Source organism: Diabrotica virgifera, chromosome 6 (genome assembly GCF_917563875.1).
Source record: "Diabrotica virgifera virgifera chromosome 6, PGI_DIABVI_V3a".
NCBI lineage: Eukaryota > Metazoa > Arthropoda > Insecta > Coleoptera > Chrysomelidae > Diabrotica > Diabrotica virgifera.
In genome coordinates, this window is record NC_065448.1 from 51,553,439 (window position 1) to 51,573,012 (window position 19,574).

Sequence of the window (19,574 nt, forward strand, 5' to 3'; positions counted from 1 at the left end):
ATATTAGTTCAATCGTTCTATTTTAATCAAAGATTAAAAATACTTTTTTTTGTAATATTTAGCGCGAAAGTATGCTTGATACAGAGCCGGAGATGTTCACTCGAAGCGACTGACGCGCTTTAAACTCACGCGAGTTGTGTATGTGGACGGGTATAATACATAATACATAGCTACGGTACTGTATTAGTCTACTTTCGCGCGTGTAAATTACAAAAAAATATATTTATAATCTTAAATTAAAATATAACCATTAAACTAATAATCGATAGTTTTTGTAAGTAATTAGCTTGTACTTTAAACTCACTTTTACGCTTTGAAAGAATTAAAAAAAAACTATAAACAACGCAGTGGTCGTATGTTTACTTTGCTGTTTCATAACTTTTTTGCAAATGGTTGTAAAAAAGTTTTAAAACATTCATTTTCAAGATATTTGAAATACGCATTTTAACTATTTTTTAAAATTAGAATATAATAAAAACGTTCTGATAAACGTTAATTTGTTTATAACTAGTTTTTTTTAAACATTTACAGATTATGCAAAAAAAATAAAAAAAAATTATATTTTGTCGACAAAATGTTAAATAGGCATCTCATGTTTATAAGATTTCAAAGTTTGATCAGTGTATCATAATTATTTTGGTTATTATTGCGACCGTAAATTATTAATTAACAATTGAATTGTTGCTAAATAATTCGTTCAATTTTCACCAGCTTCTGGAACTATAATCCAAGCTAAGAAGACTATAATCCAAGTCACCAAGTTATTTAATTATTGGTAGATAATTACTTATCTAAAACTTTATTTGAAAATTAAAGATTTTGTTGGGAAAACCCGGATTTTCCGAGGAAAATTTTCGTCGGAACTGATCGGAAAAAAACATATCTCTATGCAGAATTTAATTGCGGTGAATTTTTATTTGAGTGTTTTTGTTATAAAGTTAAAATCTTCGGAGTTATAGAGCAATAATTGAAAATAACACGATTTTCAGGCGCCATTTTGTTTATAAAAAAAGTAGCACACTATTTGCGGACTTTGCATACCTATATTATTAATATACAGGGTGTCTGCGTAACTTGGAACCATATGGGAAACTTTTTTAATATCAATTTTACGAAAAAAAGTCATTCTTTATAAAGTGCTTTGCATAGTCTAAAACCTAAGATGCAATCATCAGATATTAAATTTTGTCAACAGTATACGAGGTATGTCAAAAAATATGAATTTCGCTCAAGAGCAAACTACCTTTATATTTCAAAATATCAAAAAATTTTATTATGAAAAGTTATTTTTAATTAAAAACCATATTCAAATACAGTCTTCTACTTGAAAATTTTTTTTTTTTGAAATTTTCCTAAATTACTGACTCCGAACATCATTTTTATTTATTAGACATATATAGTATACTCTTTTATTAATAATTTTAGGAAAAAAATCTTCATAAAAATCTGTGCATGGTCTAAACCTCAAGATGCAAATATCAGTTATCCAAGTTTGTTAATTTTATACGAGGTGTGTCAAATAATATGAATTTAGAAAGAATAATAATTCAATAATATGAATTTAGAAAGAATTCTTTCTAAATTCATATTATTTGACACACCTCGTAACTAACAAACTTGGATAACTGATGGTTGCATCTTGAGGTTTAGACCATGCACAGATTTTTATGAAGAATAACTTTTTTTCCTAAAATTATTAATAAAAGAGTTATTACATGTCTAATAAATAAAAATGATGTTCGGAATCTGTAATTCAGGAAAATTTCAGAATTTTTTGTTTTTCAAGTAGAAGGCTGTTATTGCATATTTGAATATGGTTTTTAATTACAAATAACTTTTTATAATAAAATTTTTTGATATTTTGAAATATAAAGGTAGTTTGCTCTTGAGCGAAATTCATATTTTTTGACATACCTCGTATACTGTTGACTAAATTTGATATCTGATGATTGCATCTTAGGTTTTAGACTATGCAGAGCACTTTATAAAGAATGAATTTTTTTCGTAAAATTGATATTAAAAAAGTTTCCCATATGGTTCCAAGTTACGCAGACTTATAGTATATAATTATAAGCTTCGATTCCAGCAATAAAATTGCTGGTAAATAACTTTTCCCAAAAATGGCCTATTCTCCGATAATCAGCCCAGACTAATATTAATATCATCGGCATAAGCGGCCAGTTGAACCGTTCGGTTGGTCAGTAGGTTTCCTTGTCCAGTTTGCATTTGCCGAACCGCATACTCCAGTGCCAGGTTAAATAATGTTGGGGCCAGCCCATCTCCCTGCTTTAGTCCCTGCGAAATTTTGAAAAAGTCTGTCCGGTGGTTTTGTATTCGTACACATGCCTGAGTTTCATCCATTGTGGCTTTAATGAGTCTTATTAGCTTGTGTGGTATTTAATGCCAATTCAGCCAATATATAGTATAGTTTGTTCCTTTTGACTGAGTCGTATGCCCGTTTGAAGTCTACAAAGACGTTGTGAACATCAATATCGTGTTCCCATGATTTGCTTAAGATCTGTTCGACTGTAAATATTTCATTTAGTGTTGATCTTCCCCGTCGGAAGCCCGTCTGACACTCTCCAATAATATTTTCTGCTAGTGGTTGGTGCCGCTGGTTTATAATATACGTGAGGACTTTATATGTTGTACATAGTAGAGAGATTCCACGGTAGTTTATGCAACAGGTCAGTGCAATTTTGTAGAACATCTCTAGTATATTTGTTATGTTGTTTGATTTTTTAGTGTAAGTTTAAATTTTTAGTGTAATTTATTTTTTAGGTTGCAGATGATAACGATGACGAAACATTGAAGTTCGAGAACATAATCCCAAACGATTCCAATGTCCGTATTACTTACGAAAAGTTGAATATATTACTTGGTACGTATTAATTTTAACTCACTTTTCATTGAAAACCAAAAATTATGATAATACCAAATGAAAAAAGTAGTTTGAAATCATCATCATTCTCTTTGCCTTATCCCTATGCGGGGTCGGCTTCCCTAATTGCATTTCTCCACACAATTCTATCCTGGGTCATATCAATAATCCCCTTTATCAACATGTCCTGCCTAATCGTCTCCCCCCACGTCTTTGGTCTTCCTCTCCTACTCCTTCCAGGAATCGGCACTTCAGCAATTTTTCGTATTGGGTGATTAACGTCTCGACGTTGAACATGACCAAACCATCTCAACCGATGCTCTCTCATTTTGGCATCAATTGGTGCCACACCTAGACTTCCCCTAATATACTCCTTTCTTGTCACTCCACTCATCCATCTAAGCATTCTTATCTCCGCCACATGCATTCGTTGTTCCTCTTTCTTTTTCACTGTCCAAAATTCAGTTCGTTACATCATAGCCGGTCTTATGGCTGTTTTATAGAATTTTCCTTTCAGCTTCATTGGAACTTTTCTGTCACACAACACACCACTCGCTTCCTTCCTCTTCATCCATCCAGCCCTAATTCTACTGCATGCATCTCCATCTATTTCTCCATTACTCTGTAATACCGATCCCAGGTACTTAAAACTATTGCTTTTTACAATCAGTTCACCATCCAAAGATACCATTTTATTTGTAGTAACTCCATCTTTAAATGAACATTCCAAATACTCTGTCTTTGTCCTACTAAGTTTTAAACCTTTTTCCTCCAGAGCTCCTATCCACTGTTCCAGTTTTTGTTCTAAGTCTCTTTCACTATTTCCTACTAACACGACATCATCAGCATACATTAAGCACCATGGAATGTTACCGTGTAGTTTCGCTGTTATCTGGTCCAAAACTAATAAGAATAAATACGGACTAAGCACCCAGCCTTGGTGCACTCCTACTTTCACATGAAATTTATCAGTCTCTCCCACACCTGTCCTAACACTAGTCGTTAATCCCTCATACATATCCCTCACAATCTTTACATATGCACCATTCCAGGGACTCCTTTCTTATTGAGTGCCCACCACAGAATCTCTCGAGGAACTCTATCATATGCTTTCTCAAGATCAATGAATACCATATGAGCGTTTGTTTCTTTACTCCTGTATTTTTCCATCAACTGCCTTATAATGAAAATTGCGTCTGTTATTGATCTACCCTGCATAAAGCCAAATTGATTTTCGGATATGTCGGTCTCTTTACGTATCCGTCTATCAATTACTCTCTCCCATATTTTCATGGTGTGGCTAAGCAGTTTTATAGCCCTGTAGTTTGTACACCGCTGTATATCTCCCTAGTTTTTGTAGACAGGTACTAGTATACTGCTTCTCCATTCGTCTGGCATTTGTCCAACTTCCATAATTCTATTAAATAAACCTGCTAGCCACCTTGTTCCTGTCTCTCCCAATGCTTTCCATACTTCCCCAGGAATATCATCTGGTCCTACCGCTTTTCCTTCCTTTAATTTTGAAGCGTTTGAGCCACTTCCTCGTTTGTTATTTTGGTGACCATTGCTGCTACTGTCTCCGTTGACTCCACAGGCTGTCTGTCAAATTCTTCATTTAATAAGCTGTGAAAGTACTTTCTCCATCTCTTTTAGACATCCTTTTCATGAACTAGTATTTTATTATTTTCATCTCGGATACATCTAATCTGATTAAAATCTTTTGGTTTCTTTGCTCTGTTTGGCTATTTTATATATCTTCGTTTCGCCTTCCCTGGTAAAAAGTAATTTGAAAATTTTGAATTTATCAATTTGTTAGAATGTTATCAATAAATGTATAAGGTAGATATTTGTAACAATCAAATATACTTACAGCAACGCACCATCAAACGTCAAAATGCCAAATAACCAATACAAAAATAAATGAAGAAGTTAATATAACTACACAGGAAGTTCGAAAAGCACATAAAAAGCTGAAGAACAGAAAAGCTGCAAGACTGTAAAGACGAAATACCGAACGAATTACTGAAACAAGTAATTGGACTTCGTAAGCCCTAGGATTTCACCAAAAGTAATCGGGCGCGTGGAATAATATATCTGTGACTTTAAAACGGTACTTCTGGTTGCTTTTCTCAAACCGGAAGTAGTAGGTAAAATTTTTCAACATCTCGTTTGTCATTCTACCTGGTATAGTGACGGAGGAGTTATATTCGCGGTCGGACGGACAGACGGAGAGATAGCCTAGGTCAAATTTCTCACCTTTAGTACCATCCTTGGATTATAAGCTTTCATTTGACATCTAATTTGTCATTCTACCTGGAATAATGACGGAGAAGTTATATTCACGCTCGGACAGACAGACAGCCTAGGTCAAATTTCTCACCTTTAGTACCTTCCTTGGATTATAAGTTTTCATTTGACACCTCATTTGTCATTCTACCTGGTTTAATGACGGAGGAGTTATAATCGCGGTCGGACGGACAGACCACCTAGGTCAAATTTCTCACCTTTAGTACCATCCTTGGATTATAAGTTTTTATTTGACACCTCACTTGTCATTCTAGCTGGTATAATGACGGAGGAGTTGTGATCACAGACAGACAGACAGACGGACGTGCATAATTCAAAGTTTTCACATTTTTTCAAAATTGGGTGAAAACAATATTGTAGAGCAGCAATGACAGAACAATTAAAAACATTAATTAAGAAAATTATAAAACACAATAAAATGCCGGAAGAATGGAGAACGAGCGAACTAATTCTACTATTCCAAAAAGGAGCTTAAAAGCACCCAGAAAACTACAGAGGTAATATCAACTTGTTAAATACTACCCTAAAACTTCAACTACAATGCTACCCTTACTACAACTAAAATTCTACAAGAACTAATGACTTAGAGGATAAGTTTAGCAAATGAACAACAGTTTATACAGCAAATGAACAAAAAAATTTCTGAGAAATCACTCGAGTATAATAATAGAGCAGCATTTCTATGTCTGATTGTTGAAGAAAGCATTTGACAGAGTAAGACCCAAAGATCTTGAAACGAAAAAAGAAAAGGCGATGGACTACCTCAGCTAATTGAAATAACATTCGAAAATATTACCTCAATCATCCAAGATAGCCATCGCTACACCCTTAGTCACTCAGGTGTGTGTTCGTCTTGTCCTAATCTTAGAAATGAACTATGAAAGTTTGGAATGGAAGCAAACAAAACAGTATTTTTAACCAATCATGTTTATTGTTCAATAAAGATATAATAAAAATGTGACTTATTAATGTGATTATTGCATCAACAAATATATTCAAATTCTTGCCAAAAACTAACAATTCTGGATTATACTTATGGCTTTTGGTAGCTGGTATTTGATGGTAACTTCTTGATGTCAAATGGTACTGCTGTTGACTTCTTGTAGACCTGGGCAGATGTTCGGCCCTAGGTCCCTGCAGCTGAAGATGTTGGGTGCTGTAGTCTAGACGATTTGGTTGCAGTTGTCAGTCTTGTAGTGATGCATCGCCGGCGATTGGTTTCATTCTCCCGAAAGGAGAAAAATAGATCTTATCCAGAAAAACTAGAAGACTAAAACACATATCAATCATCAAGAAGATAAACCAAAGTGTGCCAGTCTGCCAACCTTTTAAGAAATAATCGTCAGAAAGAGTAGCAGATGACAAGAATAACTTAAATGGAATTAAGATTGATACTACTAGTTAAAATTTGATTTACACGTGCATATATGAAAATTGAAAGATATATTTAAAACTAAAATATCAGAACACATGCTTTGACATTGGAGATTAGATATAAAAAATATTAGAAAAAGCCATTAGATGTAGAAATGTAATTACAAGAAAAAATAATTAGAATACACAACTCACCCCAAGAGAATATTAAGTCTGGAAATAGATAGCTATTATCAGCTCTGTGATTGCCTTTTATATTACCACCACCACCATTTTGAGAATTGAAATGACAGCGTTCGTGAACTGTAGAGAGTTAGGCATGTTCCGTATTGAAAGACTTACAGAGTAAGAATATACGGGGTACGTTCAGTATGATGATTTAGATTTTAAATGAAAAGAGATATAGTAAATAGAAGATAATAAAAGAGGATATTAAAAGAGAATAATAAAAGAGGGCACCAAACAAGTTTTTAACGAAAAAGCAAGTTAAAACGAATAGAAGATAATTATTAATGAAATATTAAAGAAAATAAAGTACACAACTCACCCCAAGAGAATATTAAGTCTGGAAATAGATAGCTATTATCAGCTCTGTAATTGCCTTTTATAATATTACCACCACCACCATTTTGAGAATTGAAATGACAGCCTGCGTGAACTGTAGAGAGGTAGGCATGTTCCGTATTGAAGACTTACAGACTAAGAATATACGGGGTACGTTCAGTATGATTATTTAGATTTTAAATGAAAAGATATACAGGGTGAGGCAAATAAAGGGCCTATTAGAAATATCTCGAGAACTAAAGGCAACAGAATCATGAAAATTGGAATAAAGGGGTTTTGAAGGATGATCTATTAAATGAAAATATTTTCATCTCTTTGCAACTTCCGGTTATACCGGAAGTTGCTTATAACTTCGTTTTTTTTTAATGGGACACCCTGTATATTTTTACATTTTTTGATTCTCTTCGATGTCTTCTTTCTTAAAATATGAGGTTTTGTAATATTATACAGGGTATTTTAAAAGATAATTACGTTTATTTATTAATTTCCTAGCAAAATTAACACCCTGTAGAATTGTAGTAGTTTGACATCTAAAACTCTACTTACGTTCAAATGATTTTTAATATACTCTACTATTGTTAAGAATCATTAGTATAGCTAAATTTTTAATTTTAGTATACAGGGTTGGTCGAAACTCGGAATGAGTATTTTCTGAGTTTTCTTAAATGGAACACCCTGTATTTTAGTATTGTAATGAAATGATATTTTGTGGTACTTTTTTATTTCTTAAGCATTCCCTATACCTAACTGCTTTAATTTGTGCTTAATTGTTAATCGCACCAACAATCTTAACTAAGTAGGTATTTCGATAGCTAAACCATTATTGGTAATTTTAAGGACCAGTCCGGAATAATATGTATTTATTTCTGAAAAATTATTTGGGATTGAGTATTTTCACGGCCAACCTAATAAAATTTTACGTATTTTTTGTTACAATTAATGTTTAGCTTGAATCACCAATAACTCACAAATTAAAGCAGTTAGGTATAGGGAATGCTTAAGAAATAAAAAAGTACTATAAAATATCATTTCACTACAATACAAAAATACAGGGTGTTCCATTTAAGAAATCTCAGAAAATACTCATTCCGAGTTTCGACCAACCCTGTATACTAAAATTAAAAAATTAGCTATACTAATGATTCTTAACAATAGTAGAGTATATTAAAAATCATTTGAACGTAAGTACAGTTTTAGATGTCAAACTACTACAATTCCACAGGGTGTGAATATTGCTACGAAATTAATAAAAAATCGTAATTATCTTTTAAAATACCCTGTATAATATTACAAAACCTTATATTTTAAGAGAGAAGACATCGAAGAGAATCCAAAAATGTAAAAATATACAGGGTGTACCATTTAAAAAAACGAAATTATAAGCAACTTCCGGTATAACCGGAAGTTGCATGAAAATATTTTCATTTAATAGATCATCCTTCAAAATCCCTTTATTCCAATTTTCATGATTCTGTTGCCTTTAGTTCTTGAGATATTTCTAATAGGCCAGTTATCTGCCTCACCCTATATAGTAAATAGAAGATAATAAAAGAGGATAATAAAAGAGCATAATAAAAGAGGGCGCCAAACAAGTTTTTAACGAAAAAGCAAGTTAAAACGAATAGAAGATAATTATTAATGAAATATTAAAGAAAATAAAGTAAAATATTTATTTAAAAATAAAATAACAAAGATGTGACGTTTGTAACGTTACACACTCCTCTCACCCATCAGAAAAATTTTGAATACAAGTGAGAAATTTTTCTCAAAGAAAACAGGAACGTTACAATCTTCTGTATAATAGAGAAGCTCCCCTAGATATAAAAACTATTGAAAATATCTACCAAAACAACAAAATGGAAGTCAGAATAGATGGACAACTAGAACCTATAGACATATAGTTTGTTCGTAGTACGATCCAATCGATCAGCAACCGTTGCCAACCATCAGACGCATGCGCAGTTAACAGTTAGCGCTGCGCAGTTAACAGTTCGAGTTCGTAGACTACGAACGCGCTTGCGTCTGACGGTTGGCAACGGTTGCTGATCGTTCTACGAACAAACCTATAGACAACGCAATAGGACAAGAAGACTCATTGAGCCATATGCTCTTTAATTTAATCATGGGTGAAATCATCAAAAGCGTCAACAAAGGAAGAAAATACAAAGAAGAATGGGAAACAAAGAAGTAAAAATACTGTGTTACGCTGACGATGCAATGTTGATAGCCCAATATGAAGATAGTCTACAAAGATTAGTCCACAGATTTAACATAAGAGCAAAAGAATTAAATATGACAATTTTATCTCAGAAAAACTAAAACAATCGTAATCAGTAAAGATCCAATCATATGTAAAATAGATGTTGATGGCATCAGTATTGAACAAGTAATGGAAGTAAAATGCTTTGGAATTACGTTGTCCAGCTATGGAGACCTGGATAAAGATGTGAGAAATCAAATACAAAAAGCAAATAGACTGGCAGAGAAGGCAAAAGGGAAGAAGAAGAAAAACGAATTCAATATAGAAATGGGGGTAATACACTCACCAAAAATATTTGTGTCCCTCCGGCAAGATACGCTTACAAACATAGAATGGAGATCAGCTGGGATCAACATGGAAAAATGTTAAATCGCCTATGTTTTGCGGACAGTGTTGTATTTATTGATTTCAGATAATATCCAGGAAGCACATTAAGAGTTGGAAAAATCATCTAAAGAAGTCGGTTTGAAAAAAATATTTTAAGACTCCAGTTTATGACATATCTAGTGACTTATAGTCTAAGAGCTAGTGAACCCTCCGAGTAACGGTCTTCCTGTATGGCTAAAAATTTGTATAGTGATAATTCATAACACACCAAGGCTAAAAACCATGACCTGGCAGGCATCAGCCCTGCACGTGTATCTACCAGGTGAATCGAAAAGTGCATAGTTTAAGAGAAAAATAAACTTTCTCCTGTAAAGTTTAAATTTAAGTATGTGTTTGAGTAATCCATTTAGAAGAAATGTGTACAATGACAGGCGATTCTGAACAGCATAAGACCTTGCCAGGCGAGGGGAAAGATTAGGGGTTTTTCCTAAAATATTTTTTTGCATCGAACAAAGTTTTTTTAGGGTTTTTGAATCATTCCAAACAGAAAATGTCTTTAGTGAATTTTCTCGTAGGTTAATAGTTTTTGACATATAAGCGATTAAAAATTTACAAAATCGCGAAATCGGCCATTTTTAACCCCGAATCGGACATTTAACTGAAAATTTCAATGTTGCCAAGGTAGGTAGATATTCTTTAAACATCGATTGTTGAAATCCCGAAGAGTTTTTTGCAATACAATATCGAAAACCCCTTTGTTTTTAAATTGCTAATCAAGCGGGCGCGACACTGTAGTATAAGTGAGGACGTTTGAGTTTGCATAAATTCATTATTAGGGCAGTCAATGAGGGTATGTGGCTCCGAATTCTATCCTACTATATCGATTTACGTGATATTTTCACAGTAAGTAGGGAATAGCCCAAGAAACAAAGTCTACCCTATGCCGATGTGTGCTTTTGTCTTGGGGGCGGTTCCCACCCCTTCTCGGCGGTGGAACATTTTTTGCTTAAATAACTACGGAAGTTGCTAGAGAACCTAATACTAAGCAAAAACTGTTCTATAATTTTTTTTTTCGAAAACTCAATACTTTTTGAGTTATTCCTGGTTGAAAATTGGCCATTTTCATTGAAACATAACACCTTTTCAAACGGTTTTTTGCGAATACCTTAAAAACTATGCATCTAATTAAAAAAACTATATAAAACATTTTTGTAGCTTATAAAATAACGAAGAGATTATTTCCTTTATGAATCTTCTAGTTATAACACAAAAAGAGATATGGTAAGTGAAAAAACTTGTTTTCTTGGTGCATGCTCAATTCAGTGTATTTAACTTGAAATAACAGAGAAACGGTCGATTTTAGGTGTATAATGCTACCAATAACTTTTGTTGTGCTTGAAAAGACCTTTAAAATAAGCAATATTAAATGTCGATTACGTTCAAACTAAGCGAGATATGCTGCAAAAAATTGATGACTAACGAATTTTAAGAGAAAAATTGAGAAGTATATTTAAAACCTCATCCACAAGAATTTAAATGCATAGTTTTCCTTCTACAATACATTTTACTATAGTGTTCTTTTTATGTTCAAAAAGTTGGGCGGGTTTAAAATGAATGGTTTATGAAAAAAATACGATCAAACTATTGAGCGCATATTTAAATTTTCTTAAAAATCTTCCTTTTTCTCCATGTAACTCGAAAATGATAAGAGATGCCAAAAAAAAGATGCCATACAAAAATGAAGGTTTCTTCTAGATAAACATTTTGATTTTATTTTTTATAACAGTATTTCTTATCATTTTCAAGTTACGTGTAGAAAAAGAAGATTTTTAAGAAAATTTAAATATGCGCTCTATAATTTGATCTTATTTTTTTTTTCAAAAACCATTCATTTTAAACCCGCTCAACTTTTTGAACATAAAAATTAGACTGTAGTAAAATGTATTGTAAAAGGAAAACGATGGATTTAAATTCTTGTGGGTGAGGGGTTAAATATACTTCTCAATTTTTTTCTTAAAATTCGTTAGTCATCAATTTTTTGCAACATATCTCGCTTAGTTTGAATGTAATCGACATTTAATATTGCTTATTTGAAAGGACTTTTCAAGCACGATAAAAGGTATTGGTAGCATTATATACATAAAATCGACAGTTTCTCTGTTATTTCAAGTTGAATACGCTGCTTTGAGCATGCACCAAAAAAAAACAAACTCTTTTTACCTACCATATCTCTTTTTGTGTTATAACTAGAAGATTGAAGAAGGAACCTCTTTGTTTTTATGAGCTACAAAAGTGTTTTATATAGTTTTTTTAGTTAGATGCATTGTTTTTAAGGTATTCGCAAAAAACCCTTTGAGAAGGTGTTATATTTCAATGAAAATGGCCAATTTTCAACCACGAATAACTCAAAATTTATTGAGTTTTCGAAAAAAAATTATAGAACAGTTTTTGCTTAGAATTGGGTTCTCTAGCAACTTTCGTAGTTGTTTAACCAATAAATTTTCCACCCCCCGAGAAGGGGTGAGAACCGCCTCCAAGACAAAAGCACACATCGGCATAGGGTAGACTTTGAATAAGGAGATATTTTCAGGCTATTTCTAAAATTTCATTAAAATCCATGCAGTAGGATAGAATTCGGAGGTAATAACCTGTTCTTGCTCTCATTGACTATCGAAGAGAAATTCTCAGACAAGTCGATTTTTATTTTTAAATTAGGACTTTTTGGCATATATATACAATACTAATGACGTCATCCATCTGGGTGTGATGACGTGATCGATGATTTTTTTTAAATGAGAGTAGGGGTTGTGTGATAGCTCATTTGAAAGGCTATTTAATTCTCTATTTAGTAATATAAACATTAACATAATTATTTATACAAGGTGTACAAAAAAATGTTTCTTCTTTTTGTGTAAATTAATTTAATAAAAAAAAATTGTACACCCTGTATAAATAATTATGTTAATATTTATATTACTAAATAGAGAATTAAATAGCCTTTCAAATGAGCTATCACACAACCCCTACTCTCATTTAAAAAAATCATCGATTACGTCATCACGTCCAGATGGATGACGTCACTAGTATTATATATATGCCAAAAAGTCCTAATTTAAAAATAAAAATCGACTTGTCTGAGAATTTCTCTTCAAATTTGCCCATTCTCGAGATAATGAATTTATGCAAACTCAAACGTCCCCACTTACAGTTGAGTCCGCGAGTCTTTATTACCCGTGCGTCATCATTTAAAGCATACGAAATAAGTCGGAAATTTACTAAACGCAACGGCAAGTGGATATTATTCCGGGTTATAGTATAAAATATGGATCACGGGTTATAATATAAAATTTGATGTTATCAAATAAAGAGAATGTCAAATTTAAGTTTTGCTTTAAAATTTTGGTGCATAATTATAGCTACATTTGAAGTAGCTTGATAAATTATTTTATTATCATTGATTAATAAATAAATAGACAATTTATAAAAAAAAATCAGTAACATATTTTCTTTTTGTTATTTTATTCACTTTGGCGGAACCTTAAACACAAGCATTCAACTGTGTCAACAATGAGGTTAGCTTTGTACGTTGTCAAAATTTATCGTAAAATAACATAAAATTATCACAAAATTTCTAACTCCCAATATAAAATTAGTTGTGAAAACAACTGTTTATATACTATAAAAAACTTCAAAATGCAAAATTCGACAAAATAACAGCAAAAAATTCAACAAACTGACAGCCACAAAAGTAAACAAACCAAAACGTCAGAAATTGTACTTAAAATATGTGAAGACATCCCCATTAGTCTTTCTTTGTACCTATCTCTTTTCAATGCACTGAGTCTAAGTCGTTCATAAAAATAACATGTGTTTTTACTTAATAACAGGCGGCAGCTGGTTTGTCATTAATTTCATGCGTGGAAGAGAATGATGCTAAATAAAAAGTATGTGTTTTATTTCGCCAGGTATTAATGACGCACGTGTAAAGACTCGCGGACTCAACTGTATACTACAGTGTCGCGCCCGCTTGATTAGCAAATAAAAAACAAAGGGGTTTTCGATATTGCATTGCAAAAAACTCTTCAGGATTTCATCAATCGATGTTTAAAGATTTCGCGATTTTGTAAATTTTTAATCGCTTATATGTTATATGTCAAAAACTATTAACCTAAGAGAAAAGTCAATAAATACCTTTTCTGTTTGGAATGATTCAAAAACCCTAAAAAAACTTTGTTCGATGCAAAAAAAATTATTTTAGGAAAAACCCCTAATCTTTCTCCTCACCTGGCAAGTTCTTATGCTGTTCAGAATCGCCTGTCGTTGTACACATTTCTTTTAAATGCCTTACTCAAACACAGACTTAAATTTAAACTTTACAGGAGCAAGTTTATTTTTCCCCTAAACTATGCACTTTTCGATTCACCTGGTAGATATACGTGCAGGGCTGATGCCTGCCAGGCCATGGTTTTTAGCCTTGGTGTGCTATTAATTATCACTATACAAATTTCTAGCCTTACAGGAAGATCGTTACTCGGAGGGTTCACTAGCTCTTAGACTATTAGGGCGCGTCCACAGTTCACGCTGGTTTTCGAAGTCAGAGTCGAGTTCGTGTGCGAATAATCCTTTGTATTTTAACGGGCCTCTCCAAACGGACCTCTCCGTGATTCTCACACGGACTCGGACGCGCCCTAATGCTCCTCTACAAGTAAATAACATCAACATCACTCTAGTACAGTGATACTCAACCTGCGGCCCGCGGACCGCATGCGGCCCTCTAGCGTTTTTATGCGGCCCGAGGGTTAACTAAAGGGCCCTGTGATCAAATTATTTGTCAAATTTCACGTGTTTTTCAAATTATTTGATAGTGTTCCGATGTGTTTGAGGCGTGTTTGGGCGTGAGGCAGACAATTTAATGACTTTAATTTTAAATTATATTGAAATTTGTAAGAACTCTGATTAAAAAGCAGGTTATTATTAACTTTTAATAATAAATTATTAAAGGGCCTAGCCGGGTAAGATAATGAAAAGTGCCCCCAACTCGATTCGAATTCCCTATAGGTCACCGTTTAGCATATATAGTGAAACTAACTTTCTGAAATTTTTAGCCCCCTAGGGGGTCATGTGACCCACCTAGAGCCTAATTAGGCTTTTTAAATTTTTATTTTTTATCTCAGCCGCATCGAGAACTAGCGAAAAACTTTAAATAAAAAAGTTGTAAGATTTAAAAAGTTCTGCCCGAAAAAAATTTTTTTTTAATTTTTGGCGGGAAATTTAATATTTAGAACGATTTTAAAATTTTAAATGAGTATAAAAAAATAACTAAGACATTCGTTTTCACGAAAAAAATATATAACGTGTATTTTTGTATAATATTTCACCCTGAATTTTTTCAAATTTTTAAAATTGGTGAAACGTACCTTTAAAAATAAAAAACCGCATTTTTTCGTTTTTTTTTCGTTTTTTGATACAATTTTATACATATTTTTCAAAAAAGGTAATACCGTCACTAGAATAGGTAAAAAACTGAAAAATAATTGGGGTTTGCTTAATAAAAATTTTTTGTGATCCCATCCATTTTCAATATACAGGACGTTGAAGAAAACAAAATTTTACACATTTTTTACGATTTTACCGAAACTACTGGCAACATTGTAATAAAATTTGGCGAGGTTTAAGAGGTAGTTGTTGTGCATTTTTTGAGATACAATTAAGAATTTTATATTTATCATTGGTGCGTATACGGGTAATAGTCTGAACCTTTTAAAGAAAAAAGATAGTACGCCACTGACATATTTCAAACTAGCAATCCTTTTTGAATTCCTCGTTTAGTTTGTGACAAAAAATCTATCTTCCTATTTTTTCATACGACGCTCCATTTTTATTCAAAAAATAAAACATCTTAACCCTTACAAAGTATTCGAACTTCTATTAGTAGTTTCTACATCTACATACGTAATATAAACTCGTACGTCCATTATAATTCGAATACTTTGGAAGCGTTAAGATATTTTATTTTTTGCAGCAAAACGGCGCCTCGTGTGAAAAAATGATAAGATAGTTTTTTTATCGCAAATTGAATGAGGAATTTAAAAATGATTGTTAATTTGAAATATGTCAGTGGCGTACTATCTTTTTTTCTTTGAAAATTTCAGACCATTACCCCTAAGCGCGCCAATGATGAATATAAAATCCTTAATTGTATGTCAAAACATGCACAATAACTAACTCTTAAAACCCGCCAAGTTTTATTACAATGTTGCCACTAGTTTCGGCAAAATCGTAAAAAATGTGTAAAATTTTGTTTTCTTCAACGCCCTGTATCTTAAAAATGGATGGTGTTGCAAAAAATTTTTATTAAGCAAACCCCAATTCTTTTTAAATTTTTTACCTGCTCCAGTGACGGTGTTACCTTTTTTGAAAAATATGTATAAAATTGTATCAAAAAACGAAAAAAAAAACCGAAAAAATGCTGTTTTTTATTTTTGAAGGTGCGTTTCACCAATTTTAAAAATTTGGAAAAATTCAGGGTGAAATATTATGCAAAAATACACGTTATATATATGTTTTTCGTGAAAACCAATGTCTTAGTTATTTTTTTATACTCATTTATAATTTTAAAATCGTTATAAAATTTAAATTTCCCGCCAAAAATTAAAAAAATTTTTTTTCGCACAGAACTTTTAAAATCTTACAAATTTTTTATTTAAAGTTTTTCGCTAGTTCTCGATGCGGCTGAGATAAAAAATAAAAACATAAAAAGCCTAATTAGGCTCTAGGTGGGTCACATGACCACCTAGGGGGCTAAAAATTTCAGAAAGTTAGTTTCACTATATATGCTAAACGGTGACCTATATGGAATTCGAATCGAGTTACGGGCACTTTTCATCATCTTACCCGGCTAGGCCCTTTAATGAACAAATATTCATTTTAAAAATAATCAATACTTATTTACTACATTGCAACGACCCATTTATTAATCGCAAGAAAAATTCAGGTCCGGATTAATAAAAAAAATTAAAATAATTGTGACTATGAAACAACACCCTGTATATTAAAATTTTCAAAATTCGGCTGCACATTTGAAAAGAGCACAAAAAACTAAGTTTAATTGCTCGCTTCAATTTTTTGCGCAGATAATTTAATGACATTAATTTTGAAATTATATCGAAATTTTTGTTTTGAAAGTTCGAGTTTTTAAAAATTTCGACATAATTTCAAAATTAAAGTCATTGAATTGTCTGCCCAAAAAATGGAAGCTCCATTAAAGCTCTTTTTAAATGTGTAAACGGGTTTTGAAAATTTCAATATACAGGATGTTGTTTCAAGGTCACAATGGATTTATAATTTTGTTTAATCCGGACCTGGATTTTTCTTGTGATTAGTAGTTGGGTGGTTTGTGTTCTAAATGTGACATATGTGTACCAAATATCAAAAAAATATACGAGGTGGTTCTAAAGTTATGGGTCCAGAAAGAAATGGGCAAAATCGATAAATCACCTTGTAACTCGGTTATAAACTCGGTGGAGCGATAAATTTAGTATGTCTAGAACCGCCTCGTTTACCTCTATTCACCATTCAAGTATTTCTGTTACTAATGAAACACCCTGTATACTACTTCATCTTGATTGCGGCCCGCAAGCTGTAGCAATAGCTACTATGTGGCCCAGGAAGGAAAAAGGTTGAGTATCGCTGCTCTAGTAACTAGGGTATAAGTATTTGGGACATCGAAGATGGAAGATTTGGAACCTAAGATAGTCATCGAAAGAGACGATGAATCTCATGAAATTCGAAGAATAGTAGGTCTTAGCTGGCAGCATTTAGAAAATTAAAGTACATCTTCAACTCTGATACTCACATATGTCCGAAAAGGAAAGTTTTCAATCAATGTGTTCTCCCAATTTCTATTTTGTCACTATGACAAAAAAGAATATACAAAAAACGCATATAATATACAGGGTGTCCCGAAAAGATTGGTCATAAATTATACCACAGATTCTGGGATCAAAAATAGGTTGATTGAACCTCACTTACCTATATACAATAGTGCACACAAAAAAAGTTACAGCCCTTTGAAGTTACACAATGAAAATCGATTTTTTTCATATATCGAAAACTCTTAAAAATTTTTTATTGAAAATGGACATGTGGCATTCTTATGGTAGTAACATCTTAAAAAAAAATTAAAGTGAAATTTGTGCACCCCATAAAAATTTTATGGGGGTTTATTCCCTTAAACCCACCCAAACTTTTGTGTACGTTCCAATTAACTTATTATTGTAGCACCATTAGTTAAACACACTATTTTTAAAACTTTTTTGCCTCCTAGTACTTTTTCGATAAGCCAGTGCTTATCGAGATATTTTGAATATTTGTCGAATCCACCACGTATTTGTTAGGTTAAGTACGATTATAGAGACCTGTTAATAATCTGAAAATTTATTTATAATTTACATTATTAGATATATTTTGAAAAAGAAGCCACATCTCGATAAAGGGTGACTTATCAAAAAAAGACTAAGAGACAAAAAGGTTTTAAAAACACTGTGTTTAATGGTACCACAATAATAGTTTAATTGGAACGTACACAAATATTTGGGGGGTTTAAAGGAACAAAGCCCCCATAAAATTTTTATGTAAACATATTAAAAAAGAAGCCACATCTCGATAAAAACTGGCTTATCGAAAAAATACTAAGAGGCAAAAAAGTTTTAAATACGTTGTGTTTAACTAATGGTACCACAATAATGAATTAATTGGAACGTACACAAAAGTTTGGGGGGATTTAAGGGAACAAAACCCCCATAAAATTTTTATGGGGTAGACTAATTTCACTATAATTTTGTTCTAAGATGTTCCTGCCATAAGAATACCACATGTCCATTTTCAATAAAAAATCTCTAATAGTTTTGGATATATTGAAAAAAATCGATTTTAATTTTGTAACTTCAAAGGGCTGTAACTTTTTTATGAGCATATTTTTTGTATTAAGGTAACTTACGTTCAATCGAACTATTTTTGACCCCAGAATGTGTGGTATAATTTATGACTAATTTTTTCGGGACACCCTGTATAATGCAGAGAAAATGGAAAGGTTATTGCTGGGAATTAGTTCCGGAGTTCTAAATCAAGTGATCAGCGACAAGACGCTGTTGAGGCACCCAACAGATGAACCGACGACAAAAAGAGAATTGCTAGAAACTGGATAAAACGGACACACCATAGGTAGGAGTGGCAAACACTTTAACAATGGACAATTTAGGCTTCTAGATAGATAGCATTCTCTTCGTCAACATTTAACCATCTACACCTGGATAAATATCTCCCTTTCATGTGCTTCTTTTCGTCTCTCTTGATCTCCACTACATAATTCTCCATGGCCACCTATTATCATCTTATCTGACTATGTTCCTGCTTCTCGTCATTTCATTTTTACCACCTTTACCACACAAATGTGCACCACATTTTATTCTTTAGTCATGACAATTGTTTAGGTAAGGTATTATAAATATTGTTTTAAATTGCAGAGACTGTAGAAAACGAAATGAGAAAATTAGAAGAAGCGTCTGTACAAGTAGAAAAAAATACTACCCCGTCTGTGATGCCTGGTATTCAGCCTTTAAACGTAATTCAATCAGTAAAATATATCGTTAATTTAATGGGAGATTTGTGTACTTTAGATATTATGAATACTATAGAAGCTTTAGAAGAAACGTGTAGAAACTTTTTACCTTCAAATGTAAGTTTTCTAGAATATTATATTTTGAAATTTGCTTATTTATTTCTTTATTTTTTATTAATTATATCCGTTATGTTCTATTTAAATAAATTAGTTATTTTCTAGCCTAGTTTTTGCTATACTAT

At 32.4% G+C, this 19,574-nt stretch overlaps 1 protein-coding gene across 3 annotated transcripts in view; it reads left to right on the forward strand.

Annotated features, from left to right (window-relative positions):
- The window catches only part of LOC114325900 (phosphatidylinositol 4-phosphate 3-kinase C2 domain-containing subunit alpha), a 285,129-nt gene that overhangs the window by 128,114 nt on the left and 137,441 nt on the right, over window positions 1-19,574 (forward strand). For all 3 annotated transcript variants that reach the window (XM_028274045.2, XM_028274047.2, XM_028274046.2), the window contains exons 9-10: window positions 2,782-2,881; window positions 19,238-19,449. In XM_028274045.2, coding sequence (XP_028129846.1) covers window positions 2,782-2,881; window positions 19,238-19,449 — 312 coding nt within the window. The remainder of the gene's footprint in view (window positions 1-2,781; window positions 2,882-19,237; window positions 19,450-19,574) is intronic.